The 16403-nt window shown below is 42.8% G+C and overlaps 1 protein-coding gene across 1 annotated transcript; it reads right to left on the bottom strand.

The window, feature by feature from the left end:
• Positions 1 to 302: 302 nt before the first annotated feature.
• xpot (exportin, tRNA (nuclear export receptor for tRNAs)) lies at positions 303 to 14657 on the bottom strand. The gene is made up of 24 exons (XM_005936360.3): positions 14532 to 14657; positions 11378 to 11531; positions 10543 to 10625; positions 10411 to 10467; positions 10228 to 10297; positions 9878 to 10096; positions 9441 to 9625; positions 9189 to 9357; positions 8476 to 8712; positions 8302 to 8340; positions 8156 to 8218; positions 7957 to 8081; positions 7735 to 7879; positions 7441 to 7655; positions 6342 to 6411; positions 6032 to 6270; positions 5662 to 5947; positions 5390 to 5579; positions 4971 to 5087; positions 4740 to 4855; positions 4612 to 4659; positions 4458 to 4529; positions 4107 to 4163; positions 303 to 4025 (listed from the first exon to the last, which is right to left on the bottom strand). The coding sequence occupies exons 2-24, from the start codon at positions 11462 to 11464 to the stop codon at positions 3999 to 4001; spliced, it is 2916 nt and encodes a 971-aa protein (XP_005936422.1). The 5' UTR covers positions 11465 to 11531; positions 14532 to 14657; the 3' UTR covers positions 303 to 3998.
• Between the last annotated feature and the right edge of the window lie 1746 nt (positions 14658 to 16403).

Genomic DNA, 16403 nt, shown 5'->3' with positions numbered 1-16403 from the left:
TACTTTGGACAGAGCTAAGCTAGTCATTTACAGTCTTTATGCTAAGCTAAGCTAAACAGTAAACTCTCAGACTTGGAGTAAAATCCAGCTGAGCATCTCCCTGAAGGAAAGTTTTAATTTCGCTACAGACATTCTTTTAAAAGAAAGGTCACCTAAAAAAACAAAAACCCAACTCCCCCCCCAAAAACCCCTGACATTTAATAAATGTTTTTGTATTTCTATAGAAGACAACTTGAGTGCATTTTTGTATCAACGCTGGGACCTTTTTTAAATTTTCAGTGGCGGAATGTGGCTTTTATATGTTGCTAAGAAATTTACAGTCTGCAAATAGAATTGAGAAAATCCAAATCCAAACTGCAATTAGTTTAGTTTAGCACAAAGACTGAAATCAAGGGAAACGAAATCAGAGAAACTGCTAATCAGCGTGTCATCAAAACAGCTACCAGTCAACATAGCTAACATTACAAAGGGTATAAGCAGCCACTGTAATGTTGGTTTTTTTTTTTTTTTTGTTTGCTTTTTACATCGTTTTAGCTTTGACCATCTTTGTGATATACTAACATCATCATGGTTATGTTTAATTTTCATTGTTATTAATTAGGAATAAAACATTTGAAGCCTTTTAAAAACAGGTACCCCCCCCCAAAAAAAAAAAACAAACAAAACAAAACCCTGTACCCTATAGATCCTTTTAGCCTAGCTTAACATAACGCGGAAATTGAAATGGGAGGAACCGCAAGCCTAGCCTACACTGACAAAAAAAAAACCAAAGACAAAAAACCCACACATTTAATAACTACTGTAAATAATTTCAATAACAATGGATTTTTTTTGGATAAAAATATAGAAATGTCAGATCTTTGTTTTAGCAGCAATTAGCATTAGCTTGTTAGCTAAACCAGATAAAACTAAAATCTACCTTTAATTAGGTAACAGGCCTCTTTAGCTATTTATACTAAGCTGGGTTAAAGTTGCGGTAACAACACTCTGGTCAATTTATAAATGGGACATAACGTTCAAAATGCTAATAAAATAATTTCTAACCACAGATATTTGTAGCTAAGCAGGCTAACTGTTTTCGCGTACTTAGCTTGGCAGCTTTTATTAACCTAACATTATTGAGTGAGTTCTTTCATATCACCAGAGAACTGAGGTGGATTATATCAGAGCCAGAAACCAATTGCCCTGCGTTAAACCATGTATTTAGACCACTAGCACTTTGCTAGGTCTATGGAAGCCCACATCTGCCAAAAATAAACTATTTACGATTTTTTTTTTTTAAAAAAGCTGAAAATATTCACATTTTAGTTCAGGCTCACTATGAATGTGATATTTGTATTTGTCTAATAAAGCAAATGTTTTTCTTTTTATTTCATATGCATTAATATCAGATATTGTTTGAAGAGATAGCATCTTTAAATTCACCACAGAGGAGAAAAAACAACTGTATTACAGTTAACTGAAAAGGTAAACAATGATTTAATGACATTTCATTAGATTTTTGTTGTCATCAAATCCGTTCTGCAGCATTAATTGGCAAACTGTACATCCAATTCAATCCGTGTTAATACGCAGCTGACAACTGTTACTCCTCAAATAAACATTCGCTTTTTGGGTAAATTACGGAGCCTTTTCTTTATAGAAAAAAAAAAAATTACTATCGTTGATTAGATTTTTTCCCCCGCTGGATTTCTTGAGAGTGTAAGATGTCCCCTTTTAACTGGAACCAACAATTTCAGGCACTTTCTCAGCAGGTTGTCCAAAGGCAAAGTTTCAGGAAAATTACAGCAAATTACGATGAACACACCGACTTATTCAAACATTGGAAATATTTCCAGGGTGTCACAAAATCTGGAGGTGTGAAGAGCATCTGTACAGATTGTTGCTGTTTCAGGACAGTTATAACTGTTTAGCAGCTCCTTCACAGTAAAAGTGTTGCATAATGAATTGTCCTGAATTGTCACTGCAATATAAAATTAATCGAGCTGCTTCTGCAAACAGCAATGGTCTGTTTTTACAGGAGATACGCATGATTTAGTTGTGATTTCTACGGTCCTCATATGCCAAGAAAAAGGAATGAAAGTTGTCCAAATTAGAGATGAACAGATTCAAATTTTAAGTTTGGTAAATCAGCATTACTGAATAAATCACAACAATTTCAATGCTAGATTACATTTATTATTGTTCAGATTTTTTTTCAAGTTTTAGATTTTGAGATTTGAGGCATCAAAAGTACAAATACTCAGAATAAGTCATTTCTTCCCCGAAAAAACATTTTTCAATTGCCAAACGTTAAACTATAAGAGACTAGAACAAAATATTTAATTAATAAATTGATGATATGAATAATGTAAAATCTATGAAAGTCATAGAAACTCACAACTTAACTGAATACAGCAAACCTCAAAATATTGAGAAACTGCATCAAAAATGTTAATTACTCAATCAAAAAAAAAAAAGTCACTCATGTTTGACTAAATACATCAAAGCAGTTAATAACCGGATAAACTTTTGGAATAATAAACATATTTATGTTTACTTTCAGATCAGACCTGTTAAATTTTTAATTTCAAACAACCTAAAACTGTGACTTTAAGGTCGAGAAAAAAAACCAAACAAAAAGCCACAGCAAGCTTTTAAGTCACAACAGAGTAACTTGCAACCTTTGCAAATTGTAATTTTTAAATTTATCAAACGAAATGTTTTTTTTTAAAGATGTGTCAGTGCAATAATAAATATAACCATGTACTGATTAATTCAATTTACATGATTTTTGTATTGAAGTAGTAAAACTAATGGTGTGGGTCAAATGTTTTGTGTAAAAGTTACATCGGTGAAATTTATAGTTTTACTTTAAAGTCACGCTTTATAGTAAGTTTAAATATTCACTTTTTATGAAATTATGTAAAACAAAATTTTTACGCATTGAGTCCCCATAAGGTAACCAAAAAGAAAATTCAAAAAACCAATACAAAATTGTGTTAATACTCATCAAGTTGCATTTATAAGAAAATACCTGGAATAAAATGTTCATTCTGAAAGTGAATTTAATTGAATACTCCATTGATTTATAAACAAAAAGTTTTAAGAACGCATATTTAATTTTTTGTATAAACTTTTGATGCCACAAATCGGAAATTTTCACTTTTATATTACATTTTTTTCCCTGGCATAAATGGGCCTCCGCACATGGTTTCCAGATGGGAATGAATATTTAAAAAACAAAAAGAAACTAAACCTAGGAATTTTATTTACATTTTTAACATCTTATTCTCTTATTTACACTTTGTTCCTCCATTACATTTTCATTTCCATCTGAAATTTGAAAAAAAAAAAAAAGTCAGCCACATCCAGCAAACAAAAATGTGGTGTCTTCGGTTTTAAAATCCACGCCGAGGATCTCCGTCTGATCAGGTAACAAGATAATACTTGATCTGCAGATCGAGTCGGGCTGTAACGTTTCACTTCAAACCTAAAACCAACCGTTCACTCCTCAGCATGTATGTTTAAAAAAAAACAAAACAAAAAGCCACATTTTAAATAAGAATAATGCGTCAGCCCTTTTTATTCTTCCTTCTTCTAAAACTCAGTCTAGCCTGTTCTGAAATGTGGTTTCTAATGTGAGTGTAAAGCTATTGATTCTTCTAACCTAGAAGGTCACTGAGGATAATTACCCAATCTTTTCCCGACAAGAGGCATCCTCTCCTGAAAAAGGAAAAAAAAAAAAAAAAAAGCCCTTTCCTCATGGCGTCCACAAAGTTCTCCACGTTTCTGAGCAGACGTGGCGCTCCTGCACATCTGCTGATCTCAGAGGGAGGGGTTTCACCAGGCTTCGTTCCACGTCCCCGACTTAGACAAGCTGGGCTTTGTTATGCATTTAATTCTAAGTGCAAGAGCAGCGCCTATGCTAAGGTCCTGTATTTTTCAATTGTTGAGTGGCAGTATGACCACTTCCTGTGAAGAGTCCTTCAGTCCCCGTGAACTTCCAGGTTTTTTCCCTACAGTTTTCCTCGCTGGAAGAACGCCTGTTGACATAAAAAAAGGTCATTAGTAGAAATGAAACAGGTGAACTCGGCCGTAAACCAAGAAAGAACAACAACTCGTACCTTAATGTAGTTTTTCAGGACTTTGACGTCAGGCTGCTGGAGAACCTGGCAGAGCTCCTGATGGATAAAATAAAAGACAAACTGTTAGCAGGCTTTCTGACACACCCACCTGTCCAACGTCAAACACTAGGTAACGTTCAACCACAGTTCGTCCAAAGTACGGAGAGTCAGCAGGGTCAAACTATATATTACGATACCAACAAGAAACTATCAAGGGAGGGAAAAAAATGCAAGAACAAAATTATTAAACATATTTAAATAAGGAAACACTTTGAAATGAATAAAACTGAACATAAATAAAGGAACACGTCTCGAGGTGTTTTTGAACGTCAGGGTTTAAGCTTTTCTGACCTGTGAAATTTCCGGGGCCACCTGGAGTGATGGCAGGTACTCCTGCTGCAAGAACTGGATGAATTCGAGTCCCTGAAACAAAAACAGCACGTGTTCAAGCGGAAGCGCGGTGACACATAACAAAGCTTGGTCAACCACAAAAACACATTTTTACCCGTTTGAGATGAATCATCTTCAGTGTGAGAGCGCACTCCGACAGAACCTGAAAAAAAGAAAACAGTTGAGGCTTGTCACCAAAACGCGATTTTTTTTTTTATTAAAGGTGGAATTAAAGAAACTCACCAGGACCGTCTGTGCATCTGAGAGGTCAAAGGTTGGTTTGAGGGGAGCCAGGAAACAGGCTGGGACGATGTGTTTGTAGATAAAGTCGGGGAAGCCCACCATGCCGTCTTTACCTCCTGCAGAAGAAGAAGAGTGAAGCTCACACCCTGTATTGACCAGCAGGGAGCGACAGAAAACGAGCTTCCTGCTCACAGGACACGACTTCCTGTCGAGGTCATGTTTCAGACTCACCCCACAGCTCCACCAGTTTGGTGAGGATGATGAAGCAGGTCTTCTGCGCGATGGGGTCGGGAAAGTCGACAGCGCCCTGAATGATGGTGAACACGATGCGCTCCATGTTTTCTGCCCCTGGAAACAAAACATTTAACTTTGGCCTGTTCTTTCATTTTAAGTATAATAAGAAAAAAATATTCTGGACCGTTTTCTCCTCTTGTTTCCTTTCCTCATTTGTTTCCTTCTTCCTACCATCTCTTTTTTTCCCTTCATTCCTTCCCTTCTTCCTTTGTACTTCCTTGTTCCTAATCCATTTTCTCTCCTTCCTTTTCCCATCATTCCTTCTATGCTTCCTTTCCCTGAATGAGCCCTCCCCTGTGAGGTTCAGACCCTACTTCTGTGTCTACGTGTTTCTTGGCATGCTGAGTGGCGCTCACCCTGATTGGCCATCACCTCGTTCATCCCACTTCCTGCGATGGTCTGGATGAAGCTGAAGTAACTCCTCCTCAGCATCTGCTTCTCCAGTGCCGCTGTCTGGTCGTTCTCTTCTGCCGGGCGTGCCAGAACCTCGAAGATGGCAAGGACGAGGGGCATGAAGATCTGCTGCAGGAAGGGAGACACCTGCCGCTGCCGTGGCAACAGGAGAAGTTTGTTAAGGATGCGGTCAGAGTGTGCAGGAAGGTTTGGTGCTGGTTCAGCGGCGGCTTACCTTAAACTTGGCAGTGATCTGGCTGATGAGCGGGATGAACTCCTGTAGATCTTTGGCCTCGCAGTCCTTCAGCATGTGCTCTGAGGCAGCGGGGACGAAGGGCAGCACCTCCTCCTCCATGCAGATGATCATGCGGTGCAGGAACGAGCGCACGGAGCTGCGCAGCACGCTCCGTTGCACGGGGCAGCTGAGTGCGGGCAGGAAGGCCTGCAGGCAGTCCCGGTAAACCTCGGTGCAGCCACACTGCTTCACTGTCTGCTTGTTGCTGAAAGCTTTGCTGGTCCGGCTGAAATGCCACAGACGGTGGCGAGGTGAGTAGCACGCCGTGGCGGTGGACAGAATAATAAATAGATCGTTGATGGATTCTCACCTGGCGAAGCCGACGGCGTGACTCAGGCAGTCGGCGAGGGCGGTCTGACGCTCCTCCTCAGTCTCCTGGGGGAGTTTGGTGAGTAGCAGGCGGAAGGCGTCCATCAGCGGTGTCAGCAGGCTCCTCATCAGTGCCTGCTTCCTCTCCACAGGGCTCTCGCTGTTGACGATGAGGATGCCGGCTGCCTCAAACATAAAGAGCTGGTCGTCGCTGGTCAGGAGTGCCGGGAAACCGTTTTCCTAGACAGAGAAATGCATGAGTTAGTATAGGAGGAGGAAACAGCAAGAAGAGGTGGTGTTGTGATACTCACAGGTGGAGTGAGCTCCAGCAGGTCCTGAATCCTCGTCAGGATGTCCTCGACGAAGGCATTCATGTGTTTACTGCCAACAGAGAGCGGTAAACGAACACTGGGTTTTAAAGTCAACTGAGCGTATTTTCAATCATTCGTATGTTCTTTCTTAAATCAGACTCTTCGTTCATGGATTCATTAACTACATTAGATTCACATCCGACTGTAATGAGTGTCATTCTATATTTCTGTCATGGAGCAGCCTGAGCAGACGCCTCGGGGCCTTAAGGCCTCACTGAGGGGGCCTCCTGGTCAGATCCACCTCACTCTGCCTTCCAGATTGAGGCTAAGTTCCTTAGCATCATTCTTTCTACTCATGACCAGAGCGGAGGTTAGAAATCTTAATAAATGGGTAAACAGCTGAGAGCCACACCAGTGAAAGCTGGAGGTCAAAACCTGATAAAGCCGACAGATCGAAACAGTCATCATAGACCACTGAACTTGACTCCAGCCTGAGTTATGAACAGGTTCAGCGTCAGAGGGCAACTTGCTCACACGTTTCATGTCTTTTTTGTCTTTGTGGTAATATAGAAAGAAAAAGAATCATCTGATTTCAAAAGACTAAATATTACAAATTATTTTTTAAAAACATGGCTAGACATGTAGTTTTACATACAAAAGTTTGCACATGTTCAGTGCGTCCCCCTCCGGACGCTGTCATCCACACGACAATAAAACTCATCCTAAATGTTTGTGATGTGTGGACTCACCACTGCTGTTAATCTACCTGCTGGCAACCACAAGAAACTCACAAATCTGATCTAACAGTTTGTGTTTCCATGGCTACTGTGAACGAAATGACAGCTGTAGTTTCTGTTTTATTACGTTAAAAAGAAGCTGGTACAGCTCAAAGAGTTTATGAAACAATATTTTCTCAGGTTGTAGTTTTGCTGTTTTCTGTGTAAACATCACATTTTGTTGTGGTGGAGTTATTCTTGGTGTAGCGCACACTTGTGAAGCCTGTTGCCGCATCAACGGCATCACATGGCTTCCAATGGCAACGGCTTGCCATTAGAAACTGAAACATGTGATATTGTGCAGCAAGTGAAGCTGGACTCACTGTAGGGTTTTGATGAATCTGGAGAACAGGTAGGCCACCCTGCTGCGGACCTTCGGGCTGTTGTGTCTCAAGCCTCGCTGGTCCAGGAACGCCATCAGCACGCCAGGAATGTGCTGTGGCTCCACGATAAAGAACTTGTCGTATCGCACAACCGTTTCAAAGAACTCCAGAGCGACGGAGGTGTGCTGGTAGCTGCTGACACCGCAGGAAACCAGCTAAGGGTTCAAAAAGAAAACGCGTTTAAAATTTTGCCACACAGACGCCGAACCACAGCCGAGCGGTCATGTGACTCACCGTCCTCATCATGTCCTGCAGGGCGCTCGTCTTGGCCGTGTCTCCAGAGAAGTGGGCACCATGCGCCGCCGGTAAGGCCTCACCCAGCATGTAGAGCAGCCTGATGGCGACCTCCACCTCCATGAAGGGTGCTGTCTGCCAGTTCCTAAGAGGAGACATTACAGCTGAAACATGGCAGCTGCGTTTTTCCCACCTCTCTAAACAAATCAAAACATTTCTTACTGCATCGTGTTGGTGAAGACGCGGCGGACGGCTTCCAGCAGCAGCTCCGGTGAAACCTGAGCGAGTCGATCCAAAAGCATCTTCAGCTGCTTCCTGTACTCCACAAACATTGCCTCGTCCTCGCCCTGAGAAACAACAACAGCAGGTGTAATGCCTGCCGCTCTGCCCCGCCCTCACAGAGGAAGAAACAGAAACTCACCTCGTTCTCAAAGTTGTACTCGTCATCGTACGTGAGTTTTTTCATTACAGCGAGCATGATGGCCTATGGTGACAGCGAGAAAACTTTTTAATGATTTGCCCTCAGATAAAGACGTGAGAATGCACTGAGCGCGCTCAGAGACTCACCTCGATGTTCGCTTTCTGCTGGTCCGTCAGCTGAGGAAGCTATGAACAGAAAACAACCTCAGAACATTTTAAACCACTGCTGTGAGACCCGAAGGTCCCTAATTTTTAACATGTTCTCACTTTTAAACTTGTTCCTAAAAGTTAGAAAAGCTGCCCGGGCCTCAGAAGCCTCACCTGTTTGAGGACGTGCAGGTACTCGTAGCAGAAGCCCACGATGTTTGCCGAGATGTCGTCATCCTCGTGCACCAGCAGCTGCAGCAGCAGAGGCACTTTGGCCTCCACGGCCTGCAGCGTCTCCGCTGCATCCTTCACGTTGCCGGTTTTTGCCAGCTTGGTCCAGCTCAGCACCAGACTCTGACCCATGCCGTTCACCAGCCGTGAGAACTTGGCCAGGAAGTCCACATCCTCCTCCTAAAGGGGACAGGAAGAGGAAACATAAACATGAAGCTGTAACGGAAACACATTCTGCAGGAACAGTTCAGCGCTGCAAACTTAAGAAAACAAAATCAATTTTTAAACTGATACATGTTTAACGAACCAGCTGTCAGACCACAAACACCAAATCCTCCTTTCATAAACACTGAGTTTTTGTAGAACTGAGGCCTCAGTGTTGCTGCTTTTTTCCTTTAAGTAAAATATTCTTGTGTTAAACGATGATCTACAGCAGCTATTCTTCACTTGGTGTCTTTTGATTAGCTCTGGACAGGCTGTGAACAACGATGATGGATGGACGATGGAAATGTTTCATGTTTACATTTAAGTCACAGCTGGAAATATTTATAAAAACAGCAGAACGGTGCTTTAAGTCACTGTCAGACATTTTCAGGACCCTCGTGAGCCTCTGTGGCTGTGATGGGCGTGTTCCTTGTATCCATGGTAACTCTAACCTGCTCCACGTTGAAGAAGCCTGCTGACTGTAGCACTTGGCACAGAGACTCTACCAGCTTGGTTTTGTCCACTGGATCCATTCCCTTGTTGACGATTTCAAACAGGCAGTCGCAGGCCTCCTCCCTCAGCTCCTCCATGGACATCTGGCTCAGCAGCAGGTTCACGAACCTGAAAACACAAAAACAGGTGAGACGTGATGGCCAAGGGTCAGAAATCATGTATACGACGCCTCTCCCCGTGCTTGTTCTGACCTGTCATTGGCGATGAGGTTGAGGTCGATCCAGGACACGTAGGCTCCGACCACCTCCAAGCACTGACAGGTGAGCTCAGGGTGGGACTGCTGGTACGTCTGCAGGATCTGGAACCAGGACTCCACCAGGCTGGGGATGCTCTGCTCCCTCATGCTGTCTTTGATCAGCGTGTTCCTGCGAGTCTCCTGCAGGAATACATGCAGCGAAATCATCACCAAAGCTACAAACGCTTCCTATGACACATTTCCTGTTGGGTCATGTGACCACTCTTCCTTAGAAACCAGTCTGTTTTTGTGAGTAACGTGTGGGCCAGAGCTCTGCGGGTTTCCTTTCCTGCAGAGGCTTCTTCCTCCCACATCAGCCTGCTCTCCTTCTCTAACTCAGCAACAAATATAAAACACCACCAAAAGTTTTCCCATCATGATCCGCTTTCTGACCTCCGGCGTGTGCAGGATGTCTCTGTCCACCACCTCGGCGTCGATGGCCATCAGTGTCCTCAGGTAGATGTCGACTCCGTGGGGATTCAGACCCACCAGGGACAGGATGTCGAAGAAGAACTTGGGCCACAGAGTCATGTACTCCATGACGAAGGTGAGGGCGAACACCTGTGCTGCCTTGTTCCTGATGAAGGCCTTCTCGGGCTGAGTGTTCATCAGCTGCGGGGAAGAGGAAGAGACGAAAGACGTGACAGCGAGTCTGTGAGGAGATGTGAGCGAGGCTCAAATCTGCACCACTAAAACAGTGAACATTACTGTGATGTTTAAACTGGCACAAAGTTGTGACATACCTGAAACTGGAGCCACTTCATTAGAGTCTCTCTGATGAGCTGCTGCTGAACAGCACTCAAACTGCAATGTCTGTAATACACACACACACACACACACACACACACACACACACACACACGTGAGAGCAGCTCCAGCAGGTAATACTCATCATGTGATCACGTGTGAAGAAGCTTCTTTCTCACCTGAACTTGATCTGATGCTCCAAGACTTGGAAGCAGAAGAATTTGACGTGGTCATCACTGAAACACAGAAATGCATTTAACAGCTGCAGGTACGACTCTAACACACCTGTGGTGTGTGGGCGGGGCACTCACCTGTAAATCCCTTTGGCGAGAGCCTCAGCACAAACCTCCCAAGCGTCCTGAGACTCCTTCAGCTGCTCGAAGTAAGCGATAGCCTGGAAATACACAGAAGGGCGACATCAATGACATCACCAGCTATTGCTCTACTCAAGCAGCTCTCACACCTCCTCCTCTCCTGCACCTTTACATCCGCAGAGGGTTTACTGGTGCTGATGTCAGGTTTTGATCTGAGTGTGCTCTGCTTATCTTGTTTCTATTGGACGCTGATGAAGCTCCAGATGTTTTTTTTAGCAGGCCAGTTCAGCACCTGAACGCTGTCTTTAACTAAGAAGTTGTGTTTCTGGAAGCTCTGCACCGTGTGGTTTGTGTCTCATCTTTGAAACGGAGCAACAGAAGTGTCTTCAGCGTGTTTAAGTATGACTGAATGCAGTTTTGTACCAGCTCAAACACAAACACAGTGAGAAAAGACCTGTAAACACCTGCAGGATGAAGTGAAAGTGGCAGATAATCTGTCAGGCTGGCCGGATGCATTCATGGTGCAGAGCATCCTCGTTCTCTAGCAGAGATTTAAACCTGATCTCGTGATTATTCCTCCAGATCCTCTGAACAACCTGAAGCTTCAGTACCCAGACTCTTCCTTCACTCCACTGATTAACCTCATTTTTGCTGCGTTACTTCTGTTAAAGTACCCGTGACATTGAGTAAGATTTACTACTTTCAGCTCCTGACGTGTCATCTTTGAACCATTTTCAACTCATGCATCTGTAAACCCATCCTGCTTGATTTTTGTGACTGTTTTGGGTGTGTGGGTGGGGGGTATCAGTGGCGATGTGTGGTAGTGCCTCACCCTCTGCCTGTAGCGGGCATCGGCGTTCGGGTTGAGCCCCAGCAGGGCCTGCTCGTCCATGACTACAGCGACAGACTGGCAGGCCATTCGTGGGTTAGCTTTCCTCCAAGGCCAGTTCACTCCTCTCTGCTGCTGCCGGCCAGAACTCTCTCATCTGCAGCAAGGAAAGAGACGATTGTCACAGCACAGGTTAGTGAGATTGAAGCAGATTAATTAGATGATTTAAGGGCAGTTACAGGTTTCAGGTGTCATTTGTTCAGGTAAACTGTTTTAACAGAAGCCAAAGAAACACGATCAGCTTTAGAGTTATTAAGGTTACAGTTAAAGAAGCACAAGAGACTTATTTTTAGTGAATAATCAGAAATCCCAGGAAAACATACAGACTCCATTAAATAAAAAGTGAATGGACTCCATTTAAAAAAAAGTTTTATTTATTTTAATTTGTCCTTCCTTTCCTTCATCCTACTTTAGTTATATTCCCTCATTCATATCCTACTTCCTTCCCTCCTTCTCCCCTTGATTCCTCCATTTTAAAAAAAAAACTCTTCCTCTCCCTTTTCTGCCTCTTCTTGCTTATTTCTATCCCTTTTCTTAATCTTGTCCGTTGTTCTTTCCTTTGTGTACTTAAGACTTGTTGTTGCTGTTTGTAAATACAAATGTAATGAATAAAAGACTCAAAGTATGTGACTGATGTTGTCAGATAAAAGTAATAACTCAAAAAGAAAGGCTCCAGAGATGTGGCTCTTTCCAAAGGCCATTCCCTTTTTATCAGATTAGTGGAAATTTGATTCTGCACTGTAGTGATGATAAACAATCAAATAGTTGATACAGTAACATGTGAGCAAGGGTGGGATGTAGAGCTGGGCGATAGAACGATAACGATATGTATCGCGATATAACTTTTACTCGATAGAGAAATTAAGCTATCGCGATAGACCTCGCCGCTCTTGTCCTCTAAAAAAAAAAAAAAAAAAAAAGGTCAGCCAATCCAAATTAAGTAGCGCAGAGCCGAACCAATCACAGCCGCAGCGTCACGTCGCGTGACTTGTTACGTATAGCACAAGTGCCAAGCCGCAGTGTGTTTGTTTGGGAAGCAGCCAGCGGGTAATGGAGGAAATGAGTGTGCCGACTAGAAAAATCAACCGAGCGTGACCGAAGAGAAAACAGATGATGGTTCCAAGCCGGAGAGATTGTCAAACGGAAGAGCCATAGAAGTTCCGTAGTGTGAAGGTATTTCGGCTATTTCAAGTCTGACAAAAAACAGAGTAGCGTGCACTGTAAATTGTGCCGAAAGCAAGTCTGGAAATACAATAAACTGGTGCATGCGTCACACTGTGCGCCACGTTATTGTTTCGGTGAAATGAATTTCTACAATACTGTTAATTCTACTCTCTGCAGTGTTTAAATGCTTACATTTACACACAGTTACTGTCTCTCCACACATACGACTCGGTTCTGCTTCTATGCCCAGCTTTGTTTACTTTTTCCCACCGAGGCTTCTAGACTTCTGATTGGCCAATATTTCTGCACGGTTAGGAATTAGCGCCACCTGCTGCTTTGGCATGTTCATAGCAGCGTTTTCCTTCATTTCTGCCTTTATGTGTGGACGGGATTATTTTTTAAAACGAAAACGGAAAATCTCCGTTTTCAAAAATACCCGTGTACGTGTGGACGTAGCCTCAGTCTCTGACTGGAAGCGCTAATTCGTCATTCGGCTTTTGTCAGACTAAAGTAACTGTTAACTGTGAAAAGCTAAGCTATACAACAAGGAGAGATTGAGAATTTCCTTTTAGTTCTCAGTTTATTTGATATTGACAAAAGTTAGTCAGTTTTGTCTGTTCTTCTGTAAAACAAACTAAGATTTATTTTTAGAATTAATATTTTGTTTCTAAGTGGAATTGACATTTAGTCTGTTTCGTTTGTTCTATTTTGAAACTTAAACGCTTTAGCGGCTGCCTTTTGTGTAGTTTGCAATATTTGCCTTTATTTATCTGAAAAAGTCTCATGTTCCTTAAGTACATCTACCCTGTTGAACTTATTATGGGAAATAAATATTTAAATAAAAACAAGCTGCTGATTATTTCACATTTTACTTGTGAGCAACGGCACATTTAAATCTTACAAATATAGTTATTTGGCTTATATCGTGAAACATATCGTTATCGCCTGAAATGAAAAAACCATATCGTGATATGAAAAAATCTCATATCGCCCAGCTCTAGTGGGATGATTAAGTTGATTATTAACACAGCTGGATAAACAGGGCGCCTCTCTACCAAACTCCATTCACTTTTTATTATATTTCAATAAAGAAAGGTTTAGATGCTCTTCTTAACCTAATTAGCTTCGTTTTTTTTTTTTTTTAAATTAACCAAGTACGTGGTCGAGTATGTGTACACTGCTGTACAGTAATAACACATGGGTAATCTGCTGTAGAAAACGGGCATTTCTCTACCAGACTCCATTCACTTTTGGCCCAATTTAGAGAATTTGTCCAGCGTTCTTATAAAACCAGATTTAATCAAAATTACAGACTGAATTACGTTGGCTATGTACTATGACAGGTAAATAGGTGTCCAGCTGATAGTCAGTCCAGGTGAGCTGGCAGTGCTCTTGCCCGCAGTGACAGCTCGGGTGGCGTTTGTGGACGACGGAGACCGAGGGTGATGCAACACGGGGCCAATACTCCAGCCTCCATGTTTACACCGAAACACCACCCACAGCACACGGTCTCATCTCTACCGAACACCTGAGCCCCAGGCGGATATCTCCATGTCGCAGCTCCTGGATGAAGCCCACCTTCGTCAGTTAGCTCCGAGCTAACACCTTCACATCGGAACAAACTAGCTGCTAACGCCAGCTAGCCGCTGAACTCGCGGGCGGGCGGAGGGCGCTCCTCGCATGGTTGAAACTCAACCAAACCCCGCCGACTTCACCCGAAGGTGTTTAATTAGATCGGCTGTGACGGTGCGGGGGAGCGGATGGAGCCGAGGGAGGTTCTTCCCCGGTTTATGACGGCCCGGTGAGGCTACCTGCCCGCGGCTCCGCGAGCTCCACAGCAACTTAAGCCTCACGCAAAAAAACTCAGCAAGCCTCAGCCCCGTTTGCAGTTCACAGACAGAGCTCAGAGGGGAGAAGAAGGACGAGATCCTACCTTAATGAAACCGTCCTCCTCCGGTGGTTCTTCTCCGTCAGCGCCTTACAGAGCCGCCGGGAGTACCACTGCACGCAGCGTGTCCGCGCACGATCACTTCCGGCTCACCGCGCGTGACCCGGAAGAGGGTCCGCCGTCACTGCGTCAGCAAAACGTGCACATTTTTTTAATTATTTATTTTTTTAATGAACTTTATCAAAAACAAACTGTTGTTGTTACGGTTGAGCATTACCACAAGATAAAAAAGAACAGAAAAAGAATAGTGAAAGAAAGAAAGAAAGAAAGAAAGAAAGAAAGAAAGAAAGAAAGAAAAAGAAAGAAAGAAAGAAAGAAAGGGCAATGTAAAATCTGAGAGTATAGGCATAGACCATGAGAATAAAAAGGGAAATCACGATCCACATTTCAAATAGAGAGGCCTCCTTTGAACATAAACTGAACTTATTGAATAGTACAACAAGTTTACAGGCTTTCTTGTCATTTACATGTTTTAGCAACTTACTCAAGAGTTTAAGATCATTCAGCCATCTGTTTATACATGGTTTAGCTTTGAAATGTCTGCATTTGTGAATAAAAATGTTTCCCAGTAACAAGACAGTCCTAATCACGAAGTCTAAATTGGGTTCTCAGCAAGCACCCCAAGTTTAACTACAGTTACCGTCAAATGTGGTAACTGAATTCCCCTCGGCTGTAGCCAGCTCCACGCATCAATTCAAAAGGAGTGGACTGAGAAAAACAAGTGATCCAACAAGTGAACCCTAACTCTAATTTTGAGCATTTCATTAGCATTTTAATTCCTCTGTTTGTGCAATCTTTTCTTGATTTTTTTAATTTTATTTATTTATGTATTTTTTCAGTGAAGCAATCAGACTGCAGAGAAGCTTCAGACTGAATTTCGGCTGGATTTAATTTTGAGGTTAAAAGTTAAAGTTCAGCTGGAACTGTCATTTTCTCTGTCTTACACAGCCTTTGCGTCATTAGATCAGTAGATTCATTGACATGGAGATGTTGAATCAAGACCGCTTTATTTATTTTAAATCAGGCATACAAAAGGCTAAAAGGTGACAATAACAGGACAGAAAACACAGTAGGCCCTTTGTGTTGTTCCTGAGGTCACAGATTTAACATCTAGTTTGTTTTCTTTAATGAAAGTCACAAGATGGGTTCAGCATGGGAAAGATGAACTTTTATAGGCAAGCACATAGACCATGATTACTAGATCTGTTTCTTATGAAGTCAAAAGACACTAAAGAATACATTTACCAAGATAATACATTCTTCTTCTTGTTTTTTTCTTCTTCTTCTTCTTTTAATTATACAAGGTTAAAGATTCCATGAGTATGTGAACACCTGTAACCGTGTGATGACAATAATCATGCCACAGGAAGAAAGAGTGCACACTTTACTTTGAATTTAAGAGTTCAGATCACAGCTTTACAGCAGGTAAACATCTGAAGGAGCATGTAAATGGTAAATGGCCTGTATTTATATAGCGCTTTACTAGTCCCTAAGGACCCCAAAGCGCTTTACATATCCAGTCATCCACCCATTCACGCACACATTCACACACTGGTGATGGCAAGCTACGTTGTAGCCACAGCCACCCTGGGGCGCACTGACAGAGGCGAGGCTGCCGGACACTGGCGCCACCGGGCCCTCTGACCACCACCAGTAGGCAACGGGTGAAGTGTCTTGCCCAAGGACACAACGACCGAGACTGACCAAGCTGGGGCTCGAACCGGCAACCTTCCGATTACAAGGCGAACTCCTAACTCTTGAGCCATGATCGATGTGGAACAGATGTGCTCCCTCAGACAGCACATGACAGGACACAGCTGACAGCTGATTCTCCCACACTCAGGCATCCAATCAGAG

This window comes from Haplochromis burtoni, unplaced genomic scaffold (assembly GCF_018398535.1).
Source record: "Haplochromis burtoni strain Fernald_Lab_line unplaced genomic scaffold, NCSU_Asbu1 Contig_210, whole genome shotgun sequence".
In the NCBI taxonomy this organism is placed as follows: Eukaryota; Metazoa; Chordata; class Actinopteri; order Cichliformes; family Cichlidae; genus Haplochromis; species Haplochromis burtoni.
Note: the sequence above shows the minus strand (reverse complement) of the source record. Positions and strands in the feature narration are given on the sequence as shown.